The sequence below is a fragment of the Aedes aegypti genome, chromosome 2, assembly GCF_002204515.2.
Source record: "Aedes aegypti strain LVP_AGWG chromosome 2, AaegL5.0 Primary Assembly, whole genome shotgun sequence".
Lineage (NCBI taxonomy): Eukaryota > Metazoa > Arthropoda > Insecta > Diptera > Culicidae > Aedes > Aedes aegypti.
In genome coordinates this window covers 463,510,238-463,530,601 of record NC_035108.1, presented here as the reverse complement: position 1 = coordinate 463,530,601, position 20,364 = coordinate 463,510,238, and the positions used below count along the sequence as shown (strand labels likewise).

Genomic DNA, 20,364 nt, shown 5'->3' with positions numbered 1-20,364 from the left:
TACAAATCGTATGACAAGTGTTAAGAATTATGAAACTCGCCATACGATTTGTAACGTTGATTAAGATGCACTTACAAAAGCCAATGTTGTATTTTGTTTAATTCATTTTAAAACAAACATATTTCTGCCTGCCTTTAATAAAAACGCAATTTCAGGTCCAAAAAACCCTTGACATTTCTTTTGGACTTGTTTTATTTTTTTCATAAAAAGAAAAATTTTAGATAGTTAATGTAAAACAGCTATAACAAGACGATATATAAATAAATTTAAAATCGTTTGAGTTTTGAAAAAGTTATGATCAAAAAAGATTATTTGTTTCTTGTCACGAGGAAATATTTATATTAAACCTTCAATACTATTCATAGTTTTAGACAAATTGGATGTCGTACATTACAATGGACATTAAGGTGAAACAGTTTGGAATCATTTTCTAAGATTATACTGAAACTTCAAAGGCACAAATCTCGCGAAGAAAGCATCCAACAACAGTGATCTTTTTATTTTGGCTTTGAGCACTTTCAGCTAGTGCTAGCTTAAAATAAGAAGATCAGAAACGTTTGCTAACTATGTTTCCAGTTTTTTGCCTTTGAAAACGTGAGTAGGGGCACAAGTCGGCCATTGTGGCGGCCATCTTTGGATTCCGAGATGTTTCACCTTAAGGTGGTTCAAACATTTGTTTTTGCTCAACACCGATCAAATTATTGGTGTCCTCCTAAATGAGCTTTGAAATTAGCTCATTTGAATACAAATTTAAACTGCACATCAAAGTGCAGCTTAATTTTCAACAGTTCTCAAATACGAAAACTCGAGTGCTCTTCACATAAAATGAGAAACCTCTAAGTTTGAGCTAAACATATTAATATTTAGGGATGTTGCAAGTGACTTGAAGGTGAATTTACGGATTATAAAATATGACCTTCAGTAAAGACTTCAAAATTTTGCTATTTACTAACCAATTTTAAAGCTTTAGCATAATTCTCTTCTAAAATTGAATTCATGAAAAGTTTGTGGAACATCAAATTTGTCTGAAATAAAAGCTAGTCTTAGTTTAAAGTAGTTTTCTCCTCAACTTTTCTTTATTTTACTGAAAAATCATCCTTGTTTCACCATAACTTCATGAATACTCAACAGATTTCAAATATTTTTTATATGCCTTTAAAACTTATTCAATAATTTTTCAATTGTGTTTATAACAAATCAAGTTGAACAATGTTTTGACCTGGTTATGTCAGATGTTGCTTAAACACACATGGGCGTATGGGCTAATTGTTTACAAATTTGTTTGAAATTGAAATTCGAGATATAAAGTTGTTTTTTATACCTAGTTCTGTAATTTTATTTTAAATTTTACATAATTTGTAGGCTTGTTAATATTCTCGAGACCATGTTTTCATTTCAGAACTTTTAATTTTGACTAATGTTTGCAGTTATGACGTCACTTTTCAGTCACTATTTAGTAACTTTTTTGGTAATTATTGTCACTACAGTCACTATTACTTTACTGTCTGACCACTGCCAGCACTGTTAGCAACAATTTTTATTTTTTTTTTTCATTACAAATATATTTTTGCGTGTGTTCAATAATATAAGCACTATTGAACACGCTTTCATAACAAGATGCATTATAAAGTTTTATGGTAAATATGTAATTTCCGGCGACAAACAAAATAAAAAACCCAAAGAATTTTTTACCTAAAAATCGTGTATTTTAACAGTTTTTGGGTAATAAATAGGCAAAATCATTTTTTTATTGAATGTGTTGTATACACAATTCAAAAACAACAAAATTAAGTTCAAAAGCATAAAAGTAGGTTTGAAATCGATTAAGTATTCATAGAGTTATGGTCAAACAAAGATGAGCTTTTAATAAAATAAAAAATAGAAAAAAAATTGTCTAAAATAAAAACTAGTCTTAGTTGAAAGTAGGTTTTTTCAACTAAGACTAGTTTTTATTTTAGACAAATTTTATATTCTACAAACTTTTAATGAATTCAATTTTGAAAAGAATGTAAATAACAAAGATACAATTGAAAATTCATCTTCAAGTCACTTGCGCCACCTCTAAATATCAATATTTTTGGTTCAAACATTGAGGTTTCTCTCTTATGGGATGTGAATTCAGAAAAGTATACGGATATTCGCTTTTGAGATCTTTCGAAAATTAGGACGCACTCTACTGCATAAGCCCTCCAAAGTATGTATAGAAATTACTGTGGGAAAAGCGAGTAATTCATTCAATAAGTCATAGTGACGTCCAATTTGGAAACGATCTTTGGCAAAATTGTAGCTGATGAATTTGTCTAACGAAATCTGCATTGTACCGACCCTCAAGAGCCCCTTGGCAAACACTACACTTTTAAAAATAATGGTAATTACTGTGGACGTTATTCATAGTATTAATGAATGACACATGATGTAAATGATAAAACGACACAAAAATGTGTCCTTGAAGATGTATTGAACAAAACATGTAATTTTAAAACGATGGCACTATGATCGGCATTTCCAGAATCAAACGCTATGGTATTTGAAATGTGCATAAATTCACGTCATTCGGCTCGCATCTTTTATGTGCATCCAAAAGACGTAAAATCACATGATTTTTTCAGTGTGTGTATGATCTATTGAATGAATAGCTTGCTTTTCCCATAGTAATTTCCATACAAACATTGAAGGGCTTGTGCAGTCTCTATTTTTATCCAAATGAGTTCAAATTTTGGGAGGACAATTAAAATTCGATCTAGAATCGAATGAGCGGTGTGAAGCAAAAACAATTTTTGAACCACCCTAATGGACATTATGGTTCTTTATTTCGCCATACGTGATAATTTAACTGTTTTCAAAATTTTAATCATTGTGTGTGTTATAGTACTTTGATATCAAACATATCTTGATGTTAAAACGGTCAGAAGTATTGAAGAGTTTCCTATAATTATGGCCAAATTGGTACACTTTCTCTAAATCATTTGGAACTGGATGAAAAATGACAATATTGTTCGAAACAACTTGAATATTTATTTTTGAGTCGCTTGTGCCACCTTTAAATCTTAATATTTAAAATTCAAACTTTTCATCGTTTCATGTGATTTGAACACAAAATTTTGACTCTGATAACTTTAAAGAAAATAAGATACTGCACACGTCTATAGTTGCTACTTCGTAATTGATCGATTTAATGACTATAAACAAAAAATCAAGCTGGAAGTGGCCATGTTGTTCTTCACTGTGCATAATCATATCATATCAATTTATACTGGATCAATGCCGACTCCGGCCAAGTAATTGCAAACAGGTAATAATAAGGAAAGGAATTTTCATATATGCCCTTTGCCATAAGAATACTCTATAAGCCTCAAAATCTGCATTAGCATGGCACTTTTGAAGGGTTCATACTATTCAATCTTTTTCCAATTTTTAGAAAGTGTATCAAATTGTCTTTGAGTTCAGATTATTCGATTTACGAGATCAATGAAGAACTGAAAGGTATTTCTCTGTAACAAAAAATATTCAAGTGAATAAAAAAGTTTAAAACCTATCATGCATTATTCATTCATAGGATATCTGGGCTCCTAATAGCACTTTCAGTAACCTTACGTGTGACGGTGTGTAATATAGTTGCAACAGAAGTTAACTCTGGATTGGAAGCAAAGTAGTTTGAGCGTCAAAAACTAAGTTTTGAGATAATATGAAAATGTTTAGCAGATTTCCATTTCATACAATATGTATGCAAAACTGTGAGTTTATTGCGAAGGCCCAATCTACTGGGATTGTTTTTTTGCGGGCATTCGAAAACAGTGTGACATTTGGATTAATTTGCATGGTCCTGTGAGGTGGGTGGCAGAATCAGAAGAAAATATATTCGTGTGCAGTCGATGATGATTACCCACTGGTGAGCTCGTTCTATTATAATAATAACACAGTTTTATCGTGGCAACGTTAAATCTTTGTAATTAAAAAAAAAACTGTGGATAGTTCGTCACTAAAGTTTCGGCATAAGCAATCAATTCTGTTTAATATAATTGAAATATACATTTACCTTTTTCCGTCATAATCAAAATAACCAAGGGTTGTCATGTCAATTACGGCTTAACTGAGCCGACTGTGTTTAAAAAAAAAACGGTTTTTTTTTTCAAAACACCATCGGCTGGTTTGACCCTTAATAGACATGACAACCCTAGTTGCATAAAATCGGGCGGCTATTCAAATTCAGGTTTTTTTTTTCAAAAATAACAATTAAAAGTTCGACATTATGAATGTCGACGTGCTTTCTTCTAATCTTCTACCAGTATCTTTTCACCGCGAGATAAAAATCAAAGACTCCCAGATCTTGTTCCTCCCTCACTAATAAGCCTCCTTCCCGTGGTTATTTTGTAGGTGCAAAGGTATTCGCCGTTTCTATAAGCAACAATCATTACACACTAATATTTCTTTCCCATTTCAACTGACTGTTAGGACTTGACCGGCGCCGTTATTGATCAATAATATCAGAGCTGATAAAATTTGCACTTCGAAAATAAGCGGAAAGTCATTCATTTTGATTGATTTGCAATTCAATATCATTTACATGTACTATAAGTCTATAACTATGCTATGCTATGCCGTGCTTATTAGAGTGATGCAAATTTTGATATTTTTGTTCCCCTATGCTTAAACGACTTATATTATGATTAATAGCACCCTGCCAAAGTTTGAAATGTATCGGAATAAATTTGACTGTGCACAGGCCATTTGAAGTTTAAAGCCTGTCCGCGTTAAATTTCGGACACCCAAATAATGGCAGCAAAAAAAAGTTATTCATAATTCAACAAAAACAATTGTTTATTTCAGAATAAAAGAGTTATATCTACAAAATAAACAGTTGACAAGGATGTTAATCCTTCTTTCTGTAAAATTCTCGAACTTTCTGTGGTACACCCGCCATCCGTGTCCGAAATTTATCGTGGACAGGCTTTATATGGAGATTACTATGGAAAACGCCATGCTTTTATGTTCAGCCCTCTATCCCTTCGTCATGATGTTTGATGGAAAAGTGAACACAATCTTCTCATGTGAAATCCTTTTAGCTACAACTTTGCCGAAGCCACATTTTGATTGGACGTCAGGATAAATTGCTATTCATAATCATAAACTGGGTACCGTTTTGACTCAAATTCCGAACACTTAAGGCCAACAGTGACTTTAAATGACTCTGGCAGGCATACATTAGCTGATATTTGTAAAACTTTTAATTTCTCCGCAAAGCCTAACTGTTAGCTGTGTGGTGTGCTGATAAAAATATTTATTTAAACTTGTTTAGTATTGATTTTACGTAAAAGTATGGAACAACATTTTGATTCAAATGCCGAACACTGTGATGTATAAAAAAGATTAGAAGACGCTAAAATTGAATTACAATTGACTGCCATTTCCTGGTTATTCAATGACATATTTCAGAGAAACATTTCAACCAAATCGCCATACAAAAACTGAGTGATCGGAATATGAGACAAAACGGTATGCATTTTGCATGCTGAACTAACTGCCCGGCAGGCAACAGTAGTGCTCCTGGTGGGTAGAATAGATCAAAGTAATCCAGGCTACTATGTTCTACAGCAAAAAAGCAGTGTTGCTCTGAATATAATTGAATGATCATCTCAGCATGGTTTAGACTTTGTTATCAATAATAACAAATTTTTCCTTACGTCCCATCAAAATGTGGTCTTCGGCAAAGTTGTAGCTGGGAAGATTTCACATAAGAAGAATTTGTTCACATTTTCATAGATTATTATTTCGAGCAGTCGAAGGACTGAACACAAAAGCTTTGTCTTTTTCATGGTAATTTACATATAAACTTCAAATGGCGTGTGCACAACCAAATTTCTTCCAGATCACTTCAAATTTTGGGAGAATGATTTTTATTATAATTGACACCATTTAAGCATAGGGGAGCGAAAATTTCAAAATTTGCATCAGTCTAGTGCTTATACAATATGTATGCAAAACTGTATTTGTTGTTTTGTTCTATTTCATGAAAATATTACTTCCAAATACTGTTAGAAAACTTGAAAATTGAACAGATTATCGCTAAACAATATGAAATTTCGTCAAACCACAAAATCCTTCTTGTTCCTGCAATCGAAAGTTCGAAATTACCGTAGTTCCGAATATATCCCCTGTACCGATTCAGTGGCTACTTTAATATCGAAATACAAATATGGAGTGTAGCGTATGGAAACGGTCCAAAACAATAAATTATATAAATACGTCTAGGCATTGATTAAATAATTACAGTTTTCGAGTACACCATCAACGTCATGGTTAATTGAGAAGAACAAATGATTAGAGCTTCTAGTTGATTTAGAGACCTTTGAACATCAAGTATGTGAAAATACAAATTGTCAGGGCTGCACATAGACTCACAGAACGTGGTTGGAATTATACTTTTGAAAAGAAAATAGTTAGAGCCTTGGTAGATCGAGTAGATCATCTAATTTAAACTCTTGGTTAGCAGACGGACCTAAAACATGTTATATACATATGAGTTATTTTTAATGACGAGTTTATTTACTATGGCTTATAGAACATGATAATAAATCTTCGAGCTGTTTAGTAGAATACCTATAAGGAGATGAAAAAACCGAATTTAGTACTATACCATTTAATTCCACTATCTCAAATGTAAGGCCGTCTTCAGTGTCGTGTACTAAACTCGAAGTAGGCCTTACAGTTGAGGTCGGAATACGCGTATCTGTCAAAGGATACAAACTCTAGTAGAATTAAATGGTATAGTACTAAATTCGGTTTTTTCATCTACTTATAGAACATGATTGAACATGTATCGTTATTGATCATAAGAAGAATATACTTTAATAATCCAGATTCAATCTAGATTACATACTCTAAGACCAAATAGACACTTCATCACAATTTCTCATTTTCAACTCCGCAGGCATGAAGTGTGAAAAAACTTTCTCCAGCGCTTCAGCGCTGACGGTGCATAATCGACTGCACACGGGAGTCCACCCGTACAAGTGTGAAGTTTGTAAGTATCTAATCAATATGATAAAAATATGTCACATCTTAGATCACACATCAACTGTTTCGCAATAGGTGAGAAAACGTTCCCGCAGTACAACAACCTGAAACACCACATGAAGAAGCATGAAAACCCTCAATCGGATCAACATCCACTGTTGGACAGTAATTCTAATTCTAGCAGTGTGGGTGGTGGAGAGGTGAACAGTCCAGCTGGCACTTCGGTGGGATCTCCTGGATCGCACGAGTACAAATGTAACGTATGTGGTAAAACGTTTGGGACATCGGAGGAACTTCAGACCCACCTAAATCAGCACTGCAAGGATCGACCGAATCAGTGCGAATTTTGCTCCAAGGTTTTTCCCCGGTCGTCGCATTTGATTATTCATAGAAGAAGGCATACTGGTATGTAATACACATTTGGGGTATGGCGGATTAGGATTTAATAACTTTTTTTTTCTATTGCAGGTGAACGACCTTTCAAATGCAAATACTGTGAGAAGGCATTCGTAGATTCGAGAGCTCTCTCCGTCCACACGAGGCTTCATACAGGTGAAAGGGTAAGTAACGTTTTCAAATTATTTTCAGAATATTTCATTGATTCAAGAGTCTTAACAGCGAGAGTGGGTGTATAAGACATTACGAGAATTTCAAATTTGAATTACGCCCGATTGAGGATAGTTTGAGACTGTAAATATTCTCGATCTCCGAGAGTACAATGTCTCTTTGTATGTACTCATAAATGTGTTCTGGTATGTTATTTTCTCTTCAGATAATAACTTTGTACTAACATTACTGAACTAGACGTCTACAGACTACACTCAGACGGTTTGAAATACAATATTCCATATCTTTCCTGTAATCCTTAATAACCACGATTTTTTTTCATTTTGAACATGGTAAGCCTTAAAAATCCCACAGAAACATCGAGATTAATAGGATCGGTTACTGACTCATGGTTCATTTTTTGTATATGCATTTCAGTTTTGCTAAAATAGAACCGTGCTTAAATTGAACGGGCCCTGTAATTTAAAGTTGTTTAGTAACGATGTAAATTTATAAGGCAATCACTATGGAAAAATATAAATGTTAATGTTTCCCGACCAGTTGATTACAACAAAATTGTATCACAATTTTATAAAAATTCGTTAAGACTATGGCATATTTGTTTGAATATCATGGTCAACATTATAGCATATTTTGTTCAAAGAAACATGCGAACTGAGTAACAACATCTGTTACAATTCTTTTGTGATCCCCTGGTCACGTTATCATCTCAAATTGGAAGCTCAACCCATAATAAAGGAAGTTGCTGAAAAAAGCAATCTAATCCGATATCCATCAATTTATTTGTTACTATTTTGTTCCATATGAGATTGTAGTCCTGTAAACTTCTGCAAAAACCCCAATCAAAATTAGCTCAAAGTGGATTTTTTCTTGAGCAACTTTCTTTATTGAGGCTTGATATGACCTGTATACTAGCGTTAACTTAGGTATGATAGTATAACTAGTGTTGGAAGACTTATTTTTAGTTCTTCCATATAAATTTTCATATTTCATATTCTTCATCGTCTTTGAATCGGTCCTATACCATTTTCCGGATACCTCATTTCCCGAAATGACATATTTCCTGAAAAATCATTACCCGGAATGGGGTTCTGCATAAAATTCTTTCTCTCTCTCTCTCTCTTTCACCCGTTCACAAAATTTGTAAACAATAAGGCCAATAAACGTCCAAATTCCATGTATATTGAAAACAGTGCAGAGTCCCCATTTCCCAGAAAGACATTTAAGAAAAATTAAAATAATCAACGTCAAAAAAACTTTTCAACAAATGATGTACCGTGGTTTGGGGGTGACATTGGACCATAAGAGTGATTTTGGACCACTAAGTAAGTAATATCAGAATCTTGCAAACAATGTGGCTAGTTTCAATAAAACTTTTTAAATAGCCATATACCTATTAGATTTCTGTCGTTCGTGCTAGCCATGAGATGCATCGAAAAGGGCAGTCAAAGCAACCTCCTAGGCCCAAACCCAAACACGACAGTAATACAACGTGATTTCAACTTTATAATTGTTGTTCTGATTTGAAACGTAGTTTTACTGATAAATTTAGTAGCACATTGAAAAGGCACATTTCTGAAAAAACATTATTTGGAAACATACGAATATTTAAAACGTTGGGTACTGGCGGCTAACCGAGATCCGCACAGCCGAGTAGTTGGTAAACAACTTTCTTGGGATCTCAGCAAATAAAAGCCGAGTATCAGTAAATCGTGCTTCGTTGCTAAGCAACTGGACCATTTGTTAGCTGAGTCTCGTTTAAAATCGGGAAACCGAGATTCGCACAGCCGAGCTCGTGAAAAAATCTAAGTGGTGTACTAAATTAACTAATTTAATTTTTTATGCCGTGGTGTGTATATGACTGAAGTTACTATGGAGGTCGATGGTTGACATCTGAAATAAGAAAGCTTACTTTGATCGACAGTGACTCCAGAGAGTGACTCGTCTGATGAATCTGATCGATGTAGGGGAAGACGGGGTAAAAGCGCCCGCCGGGGTAAGACGGACCACCTTCAGTTTGGCATGAAAATGACAATTTTCTTGAAAGTTCATCATGCACTTTCCATAAACAAAAAATTTTTGACATTCCGCAGCATTTAGTATGATATTTTTAAATTAAATTTTTCATAACAAATGTCAAAAACAAAGTTTTTGCGTGTTGATATTGAATTTGATCTAAATTTAACAGATGCTCACTTAAGGATTTAGGAAGGGATTTTTTTAGAAAAACATAACAAATTGCCCGTCCATGTTTTAACAGAAATGTGAAATATGCTTCGGTGAAGTGAAGTATGAATTGTAAATATTAAGCTTTGAAATAAGGCCATATTTGTGAAAATTGCGCAAGCGGGGTAAAACCGACCATTGTTGACGGGGTAAGACCGCCAACCCTAATTTATGCAAAATAACTATATAAACCATTTTAAAAGTTGTGCATTACTACAGTAAGGACCCGATTTTGTCAGCCCCTCGATGAATTTTAGGCTGACAAAATGGGGAACCTGACAAAATCGGGTCATTTTATTTTGTCCTGTTTTTCAAAATTTGACGTGTTACATGGTTACATGGACTTTTAGGAGGGCGATGGACATGGGCGTAGCCAGTTTTTTTATCAGGGGCTCCCCCCTCCCTTATATTGGTAATATAGATTTTTAACACTTAATAAAAAGCATTGCCATTGCCCCCTCTGGCTACGCTCATGCGTGCATGACATCAAACATCATCATTAATTTTAATGTAAACGTGGTAAAACATGACGATAACAATTTTTTGACAAATTTAAAATAGGCTGACAAAATCGGGTCGAAAAGCTGACAAAATCGGGGGTAGACAAAATCGGGGGCAGACAAAATCGGGGGCTGACAAAATCGGGTCAGTACTGTATTCAAGTAAAATTAAATCAATTTTGTGAAAATACAGGCCAAATCCGCATATTTTTTCCAAAACATGGGTTACCTTAAAAATAATAAGTATATTTTTATTTTTTTTTTTTTTTTTTGAAATAATTAACCCTAAAAATGATGTAATATCCAAGTTAATCAATGTAGAATTCATAAAAAACTATACTTTTTTAGAATCACAGGGAACTGATATATTTTTTCGCAAAATTGTGAACGAAAATCGTGGTGGTCGCTCTTACCCCGTGGGTGGGCGGTTTTACCCCGTTGCTAAAAATAGACATCACTTTTTTAAAGCTTCAAAAAATAAATATATTTTAGAAATACATCACCTGTGATATTTTTTGATCATGCCTAAGGCTTAAAAAACGACATGCTGCGTCGAAAAAGGATATATTGATTCTTGATTTTGACATATGAATTAAATTGCTTAGGCGGGCGGTCTTACCCTGTCTTCCCCTACAGAATAGGGACCTTAATTGGTATCGTCTTTTTCTTTCTGGCATGATGTTCCAACTGAGTCAGAGCCTGCTTCTCGGTTCAATGTTCAAATTAGCACTCCCACAAGGATTATCTGAGAATATTCTTCGACAATTGACAAGGAAATTCTATGCTCTCGAAAGTATAAGAATTTTACTTAGTCCGTGGTTAGAGTCCGCGGCTACAAAGCAAATCTATACTGAAGGTTCGAATCCCGGTCGGTCCAGAATCTTTTCGTAAAGGAAATTTCCTTGACTTCCCTGGGCATAGAGTATCATCGTACCTGCCACACGATATACGAATGCGAAAATGGTAACCTGGCAAAGAAAGCTCTCAGTTAATAACTGTGGAAGTGCTCGTAAGAACACTAAGCTGAGTAGCCGGCTCTGTCTCAGTGGGGACGTTAATGCCAAGAAGAAGAAAAACCCGAAAAGATCGTTACTAGCGGAATTCAGTTCTGACATTCAAACCGCAAAAAAAAATCCGCGAAGATTTACTTCTGATACATTCTTGATAGTGGCATTCCGGGAAATGGGTTTCCGGGAAATGGGTTTCCGGGAATTGGGTTTCCGGGAAATAGATAATTCCAGGAAACGGCATTACGGGAAACGGTTTTCTGGGAAATGCTATAGAATCCTTTGGGTCACCTAGAAATCCTGATCAAAATGAATGAAAATTTGACAGTACTCAATTGGCATCATGAGTATTGTAAGACAGTTTTTTTTGCGATTTCAACCACCCTCTAGTGTGCACATATTCAAAAGATCTTGAATTAAAAATCTTCTCTTGTATCTTGACCGACATCCTCCAAGAAGAGTCCGGTTTATGTTTCAGTCTATTTCATTAACATTAGATAAGAAGTGCATTTTATCAATTTCATGAGAGTTTATAAACAGCCTACTACTGCTACAACTCTGATTATATCGGGGTGACACTGTTCCTAATAGATGTTAGGGGATAGTTCATCATACCAGTACAGTAAAACACATACCTTGGTAGAGTAAAGCTTAGGTATGGTAATGGTAAATGAGCGAGAAAAATGGGTTTTATCATCGCTCTCTCTTTGGGTCTCTTCTTCTTGCTGCTGTTCATCAAGCTTGTTACAACTTGCTAAACATGGCCGATCATGAACCGATACAGATGCAATGTTTTTCTTCGCTAGCTTGAGAAGGAATTCTTCCATGCCAAGAACAATCCACGCAATGATGGATACACATGTCTACTTGAAGTATGGTGATGAAAGTAATCTAATAACAGAAATCTATCTATGTTTCATTGAGTTTTATGCTCGAAAAGAACTTACAAGTGTGACCACAATTTACAATTGAAATAAGCAATCACTAGCAAGATCATATTTCCTACACTACACATGAATTTCGTTTTGTATAATGAAATCGTTCGTTTCGATTACGAGATCATTCACTGTTTTCTGTAACCGAAAATTTTCGCAAAATTTTCATAACGAAAATTTCATAATAAAATTCAATCTTGAAGGTAAAAACTAACAATTGTTAACAACTACCGAAAAGCTAAACATTACATATAGTTTGCAATTGGATTAAATGGACAAATTGATGTGAAGTTTTGCGAAAATGTTACACGTCTTCTCAGTGAGAATCAAACTCACGACTCCCTGATCTCTAGTTAGGACGCGTAACCCCTACGCCATGAGAGGACTCATGAACGCAGAAGTTAATCTGAATTCGATTTCAGCTCAATAATTACGTGGTCCTTTTTCGCAAAGTGCACCTCTTTCGGAAGAATTAGATGCCCATCCAAACACAACGCTTTCTAAAAAAAAAAAAAAATATATATATATATATATATATATATATATATATATATATATATATATATATATATATATATATATATATATATTATATATATATATATATATATATATATATATATATATATATATATATATATATATATATATATATATATATATATATATATATATATATATATTTGACCTTAAGCTTTCATTCCATAAAAAAAGATTGGAAATCGTTTGAGCTGTTCAAAAGTTATGATTTTTTTTAACATTACAAATCTAATGCGATGAGATCTACAGTGTGTGCCGATGAAAAATGACTGATTTTTTATTTTCAAAAAAATATATCTCAAAAACTAAAAAACATACATCGCTGAAAATTTGACTGTTTACGTAAAATTTTCTGAACTTTTAAGAAAAAATGAGAGCAGCAATAGCCCCTTTGGTCCCGAGGCCTTCAAAATCGCGATTTTTCTGGTCACCCTATTTCGAAAATGGTCACCCTAATCAAAAAATCCAAAAATACGTGTATCCTTATTTCGGATAAGGAACAAAATAGCAAATTTGCACGGAATTCGGAGACCCACTAGATCGGTTTTTCATGGAATGGCTGTATATATATATCCAATCCAAACTTCACATCAATTTGTCCATTTAATCCAATTGCAAACTATATGTAATGTTTAACTTTTCGGTAGTTGTTAAACTTCCACTCGGCTGGTTAGCCGTAAACCACGATTCATAATTAAAAACAAGTATAACAATTGTTATTTTATACGAAACATTTTGTAATTAGAGTTCGTATTTCATATTTAGAACGAACATTGGAACACAATGTATAAATCCTTCATAAACAAATGATGAATTTTTAGAGCTTTTGTCCAATGAGAATTTATACCGAGGTGTGGAAGTCTTTTCCATTTGGTGTACGGTGCAAAATGTTCCACAACTACAAGTGAGTAAGCTCTCGTAAGAAGCCATGTAAATTAGTGACGTAGTTATTTTTTTACGTTTTTTCTTCACTAATACATGGCCATTGCTTTTTTATCCACACCTTAGTACACATTCTCATTGGCTTTTGTGCATTTGACTAAAGATGGGATATATGCGATATAATCTGTATAAAAATTCAGCCTCGAATATGTTTTTATTGAATGCTAGGGGAAGACGGGGTGAGAACGCCCGCCGGTGTAAGACGGATACCTTCAGTTCGGCATGAAAATGGCGGTTTTCTTTAAAGTTCACCAAGCACTTTGTTTAAGCACAATATTTTTGTCATTCCAAAGCATAAAGGGTGTTATTTACATCAAACAGATGCTCATTTAAGTATTTCGTAAGCGATTTTTTTTTTGTCATAATTTTACAAATTACCCGTCCATGCATTACCAGAAATTTAGAATATACTTCAGTGAAGTGAAACATGAATTGTAAATAATTAGCTTTGAAATAAGGCCCTAGTTGTGAAAATTGCGCAAAAAAAAACCGGTAAAACCGATCACTGTTGATGGGGTTAGACCGCCACCCCTAATTAATACCAAATCAAATGTCTCAATCATTTTGAAAGTTGAAACTCCGTTATACCTTATTATTGAAGTAAAATGAAATTAATTTTGTTAAAAATGCAAGCCAAATCCGCATATTTTTGCAAAATAGTATTGTGTCAAGTTAATCAATCATTGTAGAATTCATCAATAATTAATCATTGTTGAATTTATTAAACATTATACTTTTCATAATTACAATGAATTGATATAGTTATGCGCTAAAAATAGTTGTGATGAGAAATCAATTTTTCAAGCTTCATGAAATAAATATATTTTACAAATATTGCGCATTTCTTTCACCGTTCTACTTCGTCGTAAGAGCTACTATTCGTCGTATCAAACTTAAAATGTTCCACTACGGTGGGTATTCCAACTTACCTGCAACATAAATTCATTTTCCGAATGTAATTTTGTGAAAGCTTTTATGATTCGTCCACCTGTACACCAAAAATGCAATGAAACTACTGTATTTCGATAAATAACTTCAGTTCAATTATCCACTTTTCACTTTTTCACCGAAATCGCAGGGACGAACACGATTTGAGAGAAATGCTTAACGATCGACATCAGTCACACCACCTTCGAACACAAGTTTCTTCCCGCCCCCGTGGGTGACTTACTTCGCCGATACTTACTATGGAAAACCTTCGTACTTCTTCACTGAAGGATTTCATTCCAATCACACGCCGTAAAACTTCAATAAACCACCAAATTTTACGAAATTTCCCAAACCGCCGCGTATCATTGAGAATGTAAACAAAGTTCAATCCGTCGTACTGAGAAAAAGAAGCTTGTGCGCATCAATGTGTGCGCGACGCTCGACGTAAAAATACGGTTCCCTTGATTGTGTTGTTTTCGTTGTACTGTGAGCAAATGCCATAATTGTACGGTCAAAAGGAATTGTGTTCATATGTTTGGGCTGAATTTTGATGACGAACAATGAATTTTAAAGGAAATTAGCATATTCCATCATGCTGAAGGAATAAAGGGAGATGCCCGTAGATCTATATATTCTAGTAAAACATTTTATTATAGCGTTGATATATTGTGTTTTAACCACTCAATACATCACAGTGAGCCGTAAGTTGTGGGACGAATCTGGCAACTGATTGCGACGGAGTTGAAAACGATACGACGGATTGAGAATACGGTAAGATGCATATTCTCCAAATTTCCAAAAAGAGATCAAGATTTATCAAAATGTTACTGTACAATGCTAAAGCCGTCTTGAGAAAGAATTGTTTGGCATCGGTTTGTATCAGCATCATTCACTGCAATACTGGGAAAATTGCAGTTCTCACTGATCAATGCTTAATACGATGGATACTAGCACATCACCCTATCACACAAGTTTTTACAAGTGTGGAAACGCTAATCGAGTCGGTGTTTATTCTCCGTAATCCAACGAATAAGTGGTCAGAAGGTGTAACCGCGGCGAACTTTGGGAGACCCTTTTTAAACGGGAGTTGTTCTTTCACTTCGCGAAGCACACACGTCACGTTTACTATACGGACTAACTACGGACAGAGATTTATTCTCGACGGGAAATGATAAAAGTTGTAATGTGTTGTTGTAGATGCGCACTGTTCGGTAGTTTGTATTTGACTAACTGGTACTAGTTTTCATATCGCAATATATGATAAATTGAGTCCAAAAGGGAAACTGATAAAAGGCCTATCCGAAGATCGAAATCACTTTTCTCTCGCTAGCAGAGTGCTAGTGATAAGGAAGAATGATTGATAATAATGCACTTATAGTAGGAACAAATGAGATAGGTATTGGTACTGATAATTTTAGAACAGTGAGTACGTGAGAGTATATGAGAGTAGGAGATACTTATGCTCTTAATTCTAGGGTGGCTCCAACAGAAGGCATCAACATAATTCGAAGCAATCCCGCGCTTCTTCAAATTTTCGCACTTATAAGTTAGCCCATTAGTGAAAGAAATCCACAATACAACACCTGTACAACATGCTGCGTCGATGAAGGCATAATTGATTCTTGATTTTGACACATGAATTCAATTGCTTAGACCACCCTTATCCCTTGTTCCTCTAGGTAATAGAAAAATAGTTCCTTCCAGTATTGACAAAAATACACACTTGGTACTCCATTTTTTTCAATACATACTTTTGTCAAATGTTACAAATATGCGAATATGGGCAGTTTAAGAAATGAGGCAAAATTGTTGAAAATCAACAAAGCAATTCCGACATAAAAATATATATATTTATTCAAAAAACGTGCTTTTGCGTTTATTTATAGCTGAGAGAGAGGAGACAGCTCACTGACAACTGGCTTGTTTTCTTGGCTTCTTTGATTTCTTCTTCTCATGTTTGGGTTGCGCACAATGGTTCGGAGAGCACAAACTGGGCAAAAACCATTTTCATATCCTATTTCTTATCAAAAAGATCATAAAATTAAACAATTTCAATAGCAATTTGAGTCCAATCGACAATATTTAAATAATCAACGATTCTATATGCGAGAGCACAGAAAAACAACCTGAATATTCAATCACATCCAGTTTAAGTTTGATCAAATTTTAACGGTTTTTCACGCTCTGCCCTTCGAATGTGCGGTTTTCCCGTGACAGTGGATGACAGGTTCCCTTGACTTTTCGGAGCTCGCAAACTAAGCCAGCTGTCTCCTCTCTCTCAGATTTATAGGTATTCCACTAAACAGCTCGGAAATTTATTATAAAATTAGTTTGTAAAAGTCAGTTTTAACATGGCAACACTCAAATTTATCACAAAAATGACAAACAATAGTAAAGAATTCCAAAAACAAACCAACAACCGATCTGGCATTGACATTTTATTCCTAATTTTGATAAAAATCTAAAGCTACTTTTGAAAACATATAAGGTTTTGAAAAATATTCAATGTTATGATTTTTTTCCCTTTTCGCTTGTAGGTAACATGCGACATCTGTTTGAAAACCTTCGCCAGCAGTTCTGGTCTCATAGTTCATCGACGAATCCATCTTGGCATACACCCCTACAAATGCGACTACTGCCCAAAATCTTTCGCCCAATCGACGGCTCTAAAGTATCACCTCAAGAAACATGACGCCGCCAATTTGCCCACAACCACCGGCAACCCGCAAACGTCAACCATCGATTCAAGTTCCTTCTCGGAACACTCATCGGACCAATCGAATCCCCCATCCACCAACACCGCATCCTCCACCAGTCCGGAACCGTCTACCACCAAACCAACACCGGATCACGTCAAGTGCCCGGTCTGCAACAAGCACTTCCGGTCGGCTGAATATCTGGCACGGCACCGTAGGACCCATTCCGGCGAACGGCCGTACCAGGTGAGCCACTGATCTGCTTTTAGCACAGAACAGCAAATTTCAAGCCCTGACTGTGAGAGAATGTTAATCAACCAGGAATTGTGTGAAATTTTCTAGTGCGAGATCTGCGGCAAAAACTTCAGCACCACCAGCTATCTGGTCATCCACCGAAGGCGGCACACTTCCGAGCGACCGTACAAGTGCCCATATGAGGACTGCTCCAAAGCATTTGTCGACAGTCGGGCCCTGCAGGAACACAGTCGATCGATCCACTCGAAAATCCGTGTTCCTTGCGAGACCTGTTCGAAAACCTACTCGAGCGTGAGCAATCTGATCGTCCACCGGAGGATCCACAGCGGAGTTCATCCGTTCGAGTGCGACATTTGCGGAAGGTCGTTTGCCCAGAAGAACGCACTGAAGTATCATCTGAAGCAGCACGTCAACCGACAAGAAACTGTAAAAAGCTATCCGCAGAAATCGGAGGAAATTTTAAACTAGACATGTAGTTATTTCAACAATCCACAGTGGGAAAAAACGTGATTCTAGCGCTTTTAATGAATAGGGCCCTAGTTATGCTTCAAGAATTATGGTATTTTCTGGAAAATATGTTACTTTAAAGGTACAGTCAGCACTCCTTTACTCGATATTTCGTATCTTGATATAGAGTTTAAGAACCATAGTGCAGTAGGTTTTCATGGCTAACTCAAGTTCTAGTCATGGAGAGTTGATTGTATTATTTAAAAAAAATGATATATTTAAAAGTAATTAAGCTATGAGCTTAGTGTCTTTGACAAAGTTGTTCAAAACAGCATTTTCTACAACTTTTGTGAAGAAAAGGCCCAACAAAAAATATGCTTTCTCACTTTTAGAAAGAATAATTCAAAAGAAGGGCTTCACTGACTAAACGTTTGAAAAGATGTCAAAACGCATGTAGAAGTATTGAAACGATATTCATTAAAAACGCTAAAATGACGAAATCTGTCACTGTGTAATCCAATCCTAATAACAATAGAACCAGACCAGTATTGAATGTATAGAGTAATCTAAGAGTGCTATGAATTTGCGATTCCAAGTTTCGAATGCAGTGATCTAGTAACCAAAGTAGTAAGATAAAACAAGAAATCGTTGAATGGATGTGAAACAAAAATAAAACTTTGTACATTAAAACCGTTAGAATTTTACAATTCAAGTGTAAACTAAGTCAAAGAAAAGAATACCGCGCAAAAGAAAACAAAAGAATCGTTCCTTATTTGAAGACTTTTAAACTAATTTTAGTATCCTAGAAACCAAGATGAACAAAGAGAGAAGTGAATCCGCGAACTAAACCAAAGTACGGCTAAGTGTAGAATAATTATGAAATCTTTTAATTTATTACAATAAAACGAAATGTAACGAACCCCGACTTTCAATGCGAAAGAAACGAAGCCAGCTGAAAGCCATCAAAGCGATATAAATCAATGATTCACCCCACGAGGATTATCCTCTCACTGAAATCTAATAAGCAATAAAACAAAACAAGACAAAAAACTGTTGGCACATGCGGACTTTCGTTCAGCCACCTGTTGGTGGTAGCATTTCTTTCGATTCGTTTTTTTTTTCGACGCAATGTGCACTTGCTTTCGCTGTAAGTACTTGCAATGCAATGTTGCGAATGAACCCATATATCAATCAATTACGGACGGCGCGGCCGGTTTCGCTCGCGGTCTGTCCATCGTACGGTGTTTGCTGCGAGAGTTGGTCGTTCTGTTGAGCAGCGATTGCGATCTGGAGGAGGAGGTGAGAGCAACCGAAAAAAATTGCGGCGAAAATATTTCAAACTGTCGGTAGGAAGCCTGTAGGTGGTTTTCGTTCTGCTGCTTTTTGTATGTGGATCAACGCAATGACGATACAGATACGAAGTTCTGCGGGTAAACAAATTTACAACGTGATGTGTTAACAAGCTGAATAAAAGGTGTGGTAAATAAAGAAAAAAAATAATTCAAGCTACATTTGCAGATTGGAGACTTCTGTGCTTGTGCCAAACACAATTGAATTATGAATAGTCCAATTCTGACCCTATACTTGAGCTTGAGCTTGAGCTTGATTGGCCGCCCGTGGATGCACTCCAGTATCGCCAGATCAGCTGCACTTACACAAGGAACCAACCGAATGACTGCTTGGGACTAACAGGCATCCTCAGTGTATAAGTGCTGGTGATCTTCTATTTTTAGGCAACAATGGCACCTGCCACGTCAGAATGCAGACCAATGAGGGGAAGGGGGAGGAATTGATGATGCATTGAACTGGCTCCCACGTAGACCGTATATTCCACTGTATCCACGCCAGTTCATGCGGGAGTGTATGGCTTGGGGGAAAGGCATGGCAGACTGCCTATGTATCAGGCGTAAGAAAGGCGTGCGCGTGGAAGTAGGAAGCGTTAGGGAAACGGTTTCTTGTCCGTCTCGGGTTCTAGCGTTTGCTATGAACGAATAGTTTGAGTGTGATATATTTAGAATGGAAGATAGAAGCAAGTGAGAGATACACAACAACAAAGTACGAGGAAAGGGACGGGCCTGGGATTGAACCCATGACCTTCTGCATATGAAGCAGAAGCGGTAGCCATCAGACCACCAACCCCGTCTTAGTCCAATTCTGACCCTATACAGCATTACCATCCCATATCGACTATCGAGCCAACACCTGTTTACATCGCATATTGCGGCGCTTATATTAAATCCACATCCAGCGGCGGCGGTAACGCGCAGAAGATATGCGCGCAATTCAAACGCAACGTCAAAATTCA

The 20,364-nt window shown here is 35.7% G+C and overlaps 1 protein-coding gene across 1 annotated transcript in view; it reads left to right on the top strand.

The window, feature by feature from the left end:
* LOC5568187 (zinc finger protein 420) overlaps nt 1-18,978 on the top strand; it is a 204,869-nt gene extending 185,891 nt beyond the window's left edge. The window contains exons 6-10 of the mRNA XM_021848223.1: nt 6,929-7,021; nt 7,090-7,419; nt 7,483-7,574; nt 17,199-17,603; nt 17,700-18,978. Of these exons, the coding sequence (XP_021703915.1) occupies nt 6,929-7,021; nt 7,090-7,419; nt 7,483-7,574; nt 17,199-17,603; nt 17,700-18,080 (1,301 nt within the window). The 3' untranslated portion in view covers nt 18,081-18,978. The remainder of the gene's footprint in view (nt 1-6,928; nt 7,022-7,089; nt 7,420-7,482; nt 7,575-17,198; nt 17,604-17,699) is intronic.
* Nucleotides 18,979-20,364: the final 1,386 nt, after the last annotated feature.